The sequence below is a fragment of the Giraffa tippelskirchi genome, chromosome 11 (assembly GCF_054371585.1).
Source record: "Giraffa tippelskirchi isolate mGirTip1 chromosome 11, T2T-mGirTip1v1.2.pri, whole genome shotgun sequence".
Classification (NCBI taxonomy): Eukaryota; Metazoa; Chordata; class Mammalia; order Artiodactyla; family Giraffidae; genus Giraffa; species Giraffa tippelskirchi.
In genome coordinates, this window is record NC_137285.1 from 27,247,530 (window position 1) to 27,255,095 (window position 7,566).

At 52.7% G+C, this 7,566-nt stretch overlaps 1 protein-coding gene across 1 annotated transcript; it reads right to left on the minus strand.

Annotated features, from left to right (window-relative positions):
- Window positions 1–330: 330 nt before the first annotated feature.
- On the minus strand, window positions 331–2,116 carry LRCOL1 (leucine rich colipase like 1). Its single transcript, XM_081538036.1, has 6 exons — window positions 2,021–2,116; window positions 1,464–1,505; window positions 922–1,047; window positions 686–811; window positions 495–617; window positions 331–429 (listed from the first exon to the last, which is right to left on the minus strand). The coding sequence occupies exons 1-6, from the start codon at window positions 2,114–2,116 to the stop codon at window positions 331–333; spliced, it is 612 nt and encodes a 203-aa protein (XP_081394162.1).
- Between the last annotated feature and the right edge of the window lie 5,450 nt (window positions 2,117–7,566).

Here is a 7,566-nt window from a genome sequence, read left to right on the forward strand (position 1 = left end):
CGCCACGATGCCTTCAGGTTCTGTGTCCTGGGGGCTGACCTCTGCGGGCGGCTTCACTTAACCCTTTCCTTCTGGATTTCCAGTTCAGCCAGTGGAAGTCTCCAGTGGAGATGGGAGGGAGGGAAGGGGAGGAAACTCCTGAGAGGGGGCCCTCCCTTCGTCCACCCGGGGGTCCAGCCCCAGAGGAGTTAGGCCCTGGTGCTGCCGGATCCTGTGGGCCCACCACCTACCACCATGCTGGCCCTTCACCAGGTGTCCACTCTATGCCCTGCTGCCACCCTGGTGGACCTGAGAACCCAGTGCCCACAACCTGTGTCCTTTTCTGATGCCTCAGCTGCGCTCCTGCTTCAGGAAGCAGCAACAGGAGCCGAACTGGCAGAGACAACTGCCCACGCACGTGGACACACCGCCTTCCAGGTCACTGCCCGCCTGCCCTCAGGCCAGTCGCGGGATTGATCCCCCCAGGTGGAGCCAGACTGGGTTCCAGGACTCACCCAGGGCAGGCATTGGAGCAGGATGCCACTCTGGGGGACGCAGCGGTTGCGGCTGAGCTCGTTCAGCCGGATGCAGCACTTGCTGCGGCACTGGCTGTGGTAGTCGCAGTAGTCCCAGTTGGGCTGGGGACAGAGGTCAGAGGTCAGAGCCGGCGGGCGCCTCCCTCCAGCCCTGTGGCCCCTGGCCTCACCTTGCGCCAGGGCAAGCACTGCAGGAAGATGGTCTTGCCTGTGCAGTACGTCTGCACCCCGTTGTTGTTGATGACACAGCATTTGCTCTGGCACTCCAAGTGGTCCTTGCAGGTGTACCCATTTGGCTGCAGGAGAAGGAGAGCGGTCCTTTCTGCCAGGCCCCAGGCCCTCCTTTCAGGGGCTGCCCTCCCTGGCCCCTTGCCCCCCACCCCTCACCCACCCAGGCAGAACACACCTTCTTCCAGGACAGGCACTGTTGGAATACGGTCTGGGAGGTGCAGAACTTCTGAGGGCTCAGGCTGTTGGTGACACAACAGTTGCTCTGGCACTCATTGTGCATCTCACAGGGCTCTCCGATGCGCTGCAAAGTTGGGGCTCCTTTACATGTGCCCCCACAGACCCAGCATCCCTGCAAGGCTGTTGTCCAGCCCGGCAAACTTAGCTCACCTGCCCGACACTGTTTTGCAAGGCTAAGGGAGCCAGGCCCAGAGGACAAAGGATGTTGGTGAGTGGAAGAAGCTCACCTGGCCCCCTCCAGGTGCTCTCACATTTTATAGGTGAGATGTCATGGTTCAGAGAGGGTAAGTGACTTGCCCAGAGTCACACAGCCAACTAGGAGTTGGAGCAGAAGCACAGGCCTGCCACCTGCCCACCTCCTGCGAGGAGGGGCCCTCGACTTGGTTCTCAACATCTCAAAACTCCTTTACAAATGCAAAATTACTGGAGGCTGCAAAGAGTCTTTGTTGCGGGTTTACTATTGGGTGTGAGTAAATTTACCTTTTCTTGGCTGAGATAAAAGCCTTCATCTGGGCTCAGGAACTGGAGGCCAGAAGCCCAGCGGGTGAGGGTGAGCGGGGGACAAAGGAGGGAGCGGCATCTGAAAACCACCAGCCACACAACACCCTCCCTCCTGCGTCCTGCACAGGGGGCACCTCGGCCCAGGCAAGACGTGGGGGTCAGGGGGGTGACACACGGCCCCCAGGACCAACAGACTGTGTTGTCTTTGCTGTCACTCCATGACGCACATGAGCTGGTCACATCACCCCACCAGACCCCCCACTGCCCCGCCTCCTCCCATACTGCCTCTTCTGCACACACACCCCAGTCCTGTGCAGGGTCCCTGGACTTTGGACTTGGCATTGGGGGTCTGGGTGTACACCAAGAGTCAGTCATCCTGGGGACCTGAGAGCCTTGGGAGGCAGATGCATTCATGAAGTGAGGATGGGGCAGGAGAAAAAGCACAGAGCACCTGGCGGGAAAGGGCCAGGGAGCCCCCTGGTGGGTCTGGTGAGAGTTAGCCCTGGGCCCTACAGAGACAGGGATGTGGCGCTTACCTTATAGGACAGCTGCTGGTACTTCTTTATTGTCAGCACCGAGGCCACGGGTAGCAAGCAGAGCAGTAGCAGCAGCAGACGCCCAGCGCTGGCCATCGCTTGGCCTGTTGGCACCAGAGGGCATGGATGCCTGCCCACGAGGCTCCTCCTCCCCTCCCTCCTGCCTTCCCAATCCTTCTCCATCAACATGGATTTTCAAAAATGAATAGACAGGGACCTCCCTGGCTGTCCAGTGGTTAAGAATCCACCTTGCAATGCAGGGGGTGTGGGTTCGATCCCTGACCAGGGAATTATGATCCCACATGTGTGTGCTGTGTGCTCAGTCACTTCAGTCATGTCCGACTCTTTGCAACCCCATGGACTGCAGCCCACCAGGCTCCTCTGTCCATGGGATTCTCCAGGCAGGAACACTGGAATGGGTTGCCATGCCCTCCTCCAGGGGATCTTCCCAACTCAGGGATCGAACCTGTGTCTCACGTCTCCTGCATTGGCAGGCAGGCTCTTTACCACTGAGAAGCCAAGATCCCACAGGCAGTGGAGCAAATAAGGTCACGAGCTCTGGAGTCCACGAGACATAACTGGAAAGAAGCCCTCGCACCACAAAGAAGAAAGATTCCACGTGCCACAATGAGAACTGACACAGCCAAATATATAAATAAACAGTAGTAGGGGCAAAAATGACGTGATGTTAAGAAAAATGACAAGTAGATGTGATTTTCTTCAAGGGGCTTTGTTTACAAAGTTGTGTAGGATGTGCAGAGAATTCCCTTCCTTGCCCCCCCACTCTCCTCCTCCTCCATCGTTAGCTTCTTAGTTGGATGCATTTGCTGCGACCCACCAGCTGACACTGACACATTATTGTAAACTGAAGCCGACTGTGTCATGAGGGCTCAGTCTTGGTGTACCTGATATGGGTTTGGACAAATGTATGATGTGTACCTGTGATTGAGGATCATACAAGGTCATCTCACTGCCTGGAAAACCTTCTGCGCTCTGCCTGTTCAGCCCTCACCCCTGGCACCGCCCACCCCATCCCTTTACTGTCCCCACGGCTGTGCCTTTTCCAGAGCATCTCGGGGTTGAATCGTGCACTGTGCGGCCTTTCACATGACTCTTCCCCTTCCTAATACACACCTGAGGGCCCTCTGTGTCTCTTTAGGGCTTGGTAGCAAATTTCTCTTTATTACTGAGTGGAAAATAGATTTTCAACAGCACTTTTCTCTGGAGAACGATCAAGCCCTTTATTGCTTCAGAGGAGAATGTCTCTGAGGTTAATGTGTGCCCAGGGGGCCTACCCTCTGCAGCCTGCTTCCCCCCACGCCTCCAAGTCCCTCCAGACCTGAGCTGCTCCGACCCACTGGGGCTATGTGGTTAGTTCCCTGGTTGTTCATAGAGCTGGCGATTTGGTTTCCAATTTATTCCTAATTTTTTTTCCAATGGAGATGATATTCAAACAGCATAAAATTAACCATTCGGAAGTGAACAATTCAGTGGCATTTCGTGCATTTTTAATGTTGTGTAACTACCACCTCCATCTAGAACAGGAGTCCTCAATCCCCAGGGCTGTTAGGAACCAGGCTGCACAGCAGGAGGAGACTGGCGACTGAGCAGGGAAGCTTCATCTGTATCTACAGCCGCTCCCCATCGCTCACATGCTCACATTACCATAGCCTGAGCTCTGGCTCCTGTCAGCTCAGTGGCGGGATTAGAGTCACATAGGAGCACAAACCCTACTGTGAACTGCGCATGCGGGGGATCTAGGCTGTGTGCTCCTTATGAGAATCACCCTGAAATCATCCCCACCCCCCGGCCTTGGAAAAATTGTCTTCCATGAAACTGGTCTCTGGTGCCAGAAAGGTTGGGGACCACTGATCTAGAATATTTTGTTATCCACCGCAGCCGGGGCCCATCAGCAGAGCTACTTGCACAGAGCCCTGCAGGAAACGGAAGTGATCCGAACACCGTCCTTCCCAGTTCTGCCAAGCCCAGTGTAGAAGGGGGTGAGCGGGGTGGGGTTCCCCAGGCTGCCGAGTCCCCTGCTCCCCTCCCTCCCTCCATCCTACGTTCCAGAATCTCTCCTGGGTTGTCTTTCAGCCCCACATTGTCACTGGCCCCTGTAGTCTCCAGCTCAGGACCCTGTGATGTGACAGGAATAGTGTCCTCAGGGACCACGCCCCCCCAGACTCTCCCAGGTCACTCTATTTGTTGTGGGGGCATGGGGAGACCACTGGGTCTTTGGGGGGTCTGGTTTCCCTCTCTGTGAAGTGAGGTGTGGGCTCCCTTTCAGTTGATGGTTTTCAGATGATTCCGTGAAGTCACAATGTCATCTGCCTTCCAAAGCACAGTGGAAATCTGCTTTTTAAACTCCCTGAAATGTTGAGGTCCCAAGCCCAGGAACACGCCCAGCTCTCCAGGTTGAGTCCTCCCCATCCTCGGCCTCCCCCATCTGGCTGCCTTGTCTGGGCCCCATGCTAGGAATTCAGAGCCTTTGGGAGAACAGATCCGGGGAGGAGCACAGACTGGGGAGTGGTGGTGCTGAGAGGGAGTGGTTCCCTCCCACCCAGACAAGCCAGCCAGGAAAGTTTTGGGCTGCGGTGTTGGTGGGGAGTGGGACAGCACTGGAGATGTGGGGGTGGGTGGGCAGGGGTCTGGTTTGTTTCCTGCTCCTCTCACCTCACACAGGAGCACCTGATCCAAATGAGCAAGGCTGGTATTTTCTCCCGAGCCATTACTGTCAGCACAGATTCTTTTGGCCCCATACAAATACCGAGAAATAACCCTGTGCCTCCCATAAGGACAGAACTGAGCAACAGAAAACATCTCTGAAAGGCAAAAGGCATTTAGCCTCATTTATATGTTTTTGTCAATGGAAATAACAAAGCAGGGCTTCCCTGGAGCTCAGTGGTAAAGAATCTGCCTGCCAATGCAGGAGACTCAAATTCGATCCCTGGCCTGGGAAGATCCTACATGCGTCAGACCAACTATTGAGATTACGTGCACCACAACTATTGAGCCTGCATGCTGCAACTACTGAAGCCCATGGGCCTAAAGCCCGTGCTCCACGATAAGAGAAGTCACTTCAATAAGAAGCCCACACACTTCAACAAAGAGTAGCCCCCACTTGCAGCAACTGGAAAGTAGCCCCCTCTCACCGCAACTAGAGAAAAGGCCACACAGTAACAAAGACCCAGCTCAGCCAAAAATAAATAAACAAATAAAAATTCTATAAAAAATAAGTCACAGGATACGTCACTGCTCTGAGTTTTGGTTTTCGGTAATTTTAGATTTAAATGTATCGGCAGTAAACCATAGCTCATGAGCCACAAAAAGCATATGCATGTCATACAGAAGTTTTGCTAATTGCTTCAAAAGAGACACAATAGCATGAACTCAGAGCCCTATTTGGAGCTATTTGTCACTGAAAAGTGATGAAGATGAAGAGAAAAGAGATCAGAGGATGCTGATCTTAATAACGATACCATTTCTCTTTTAAATTCTGCCTTTAAAAAAGCAAGTCAAGGACTTCCCTAGTGGTCCAGGAGTTAAGAATTCACCTTGCAATGCAGGGGGTGTGTGTTTGATCCCTGGTTGGGGAACTAAGATCCCACATACCAAGGGGTAACTAAGCCCATGCCCAGCAACTACTGAACCTGTGCACCACAACTAGATTCTGTGCAGCACAACGAAGATCCAACAAATAAATGATTTTTTTAAAAAGCACTTCAAAGTCTATTTCAACATGTGACAACAGCGTTCTAAACTTTTCCCCTAAAAAAAAAAGGAAAGCACCTGCAAAGCTGGGACACACCTTTATCACATGAGCATCCTGCATGTTGACAGATATCCAGGTGTGTCTATGGGTCTCCTCCCACCTCACTGCAGCTCTGCAGGTGTGAGCAGGCTATTCTGGGTTCTGGGGCCTCACTGGGAGCCCCTGCACCTCCCAATCTTCCCACCCAGACTCCTGACCCTCTACTCCAAAGTGGCCCTTGGGAAGAAGACAAGTGTTTTCATGGTGGAACCCAAGACACAGTTCCTGGACCTGGGAGATCAAACCTACAGACAGACCCACAGCCTAGAGCAGCCAGCAGGGGGAGCCAGTCAAACCTCTCAGTGACCCTGGTTGTGCCCCTCCTCCAACTCAGGACCAGCCTGAGAAGCCAAATGTGCCCCCTAACCCATCACATGGGACGCCCCTATCAGTCTGCTAGGCTGCATAACAAACACCACAGACAAGGATGGTCTTGCATCTTGGAGGCTGACACACCCAGATCAAGATGTGGGCAGGGCTGGTTCTCTCTGCTTGGCACCTCCTCCCCGTGTCCCCACATGGCCATCACTGCGTGCCTGTGTCCTGATCCCCTCTTATAAGGACACCAGTCCTATGGGATGAGGGCCCAACCTATAGACCTAATTCTACCTCAGTCACCTCTTTAAAGGCCCCGTCTCCACAGACAGTCACATCCTGAGGTCCTGGGGTAGGATTTGGGAGGACACAGTTCAGGCCATAACAACACCCCACGTCTAGTCAGTCACCCCACCTTCCCCACTGACATCCTCCCCTTGGGTGCGCTGAGCCGATCTTTCCAGCCATTAGCGTGTGCCCACCGCCTCTTTGGGTCTGGTGCAGGGATGGACCAGCCCGCATGCTGGATCAGCTGCCCCTCGTCCCCGGCTGCAGCCTCCTCCCCGCAGCTGACCACCACCCTTCTGCCTTCCTGCTGATCTGTGAGGGCCATTGGCAGAAGGGTGCAGGAACTTGGTTTCCTTCACAGCAGGTCAAAGGTCTCGGATGCCACACATCACATGATTTGAGGAAAATGACACCAGACAGTTGAGTCGTATAAACATGTTCCAAGATAAATGGCAGCCCCACAGTCACTGTTTGAACTTTGTACACTCTGTTTCCCCCTCATATCAAAAGTATCAAATACAATCATTATTTCATAACTGAATAAGAGCTAAATTTCAATCACAACTTGAACATTTTAACATTTCAAACTTGCAATGTTCTTTTTTTATATTATGGAGAAGATTTTTCTAAACAAATTCTTTTATTATTATTTTATTGATTTATTTGGCTACACAGGATCTCAATTGCTGCATGTGGGATCTGGTTCCCTGACCAGGGATCGAACCCAGGCTCCCAGCATTGGGAGCGAGGAGCCTTAGCCACTGGAACACCAGGGAATTTCCAAAGGAGAACTGGACATGGAACAACAGACTGGTTCCAAATCGGGAAAGGAGTGCGTCAAGGCTGCATATTGTCACCCTGCTTATTTAACTTATATGCAGAGTACATCATGAGAAACGCTGGGCTAGATGAAGCACAAGCTGGAATCAAGATTGCCAGGAGAAATATCAATAACCTCAGATATCCAGATAACACTACCCTTATGGCAGAAAGCGAAGAAGAACTAAAGAACTTCATGATGTAAGTGAAAGAGGAGAGTGAAAATTTGGCTCAAAAGTCCGCATTCAGAAAACTAAGATCATGGCATCCAGTCCCATCACTTTATGGCAAATACATGGGGAAACAATGGAAA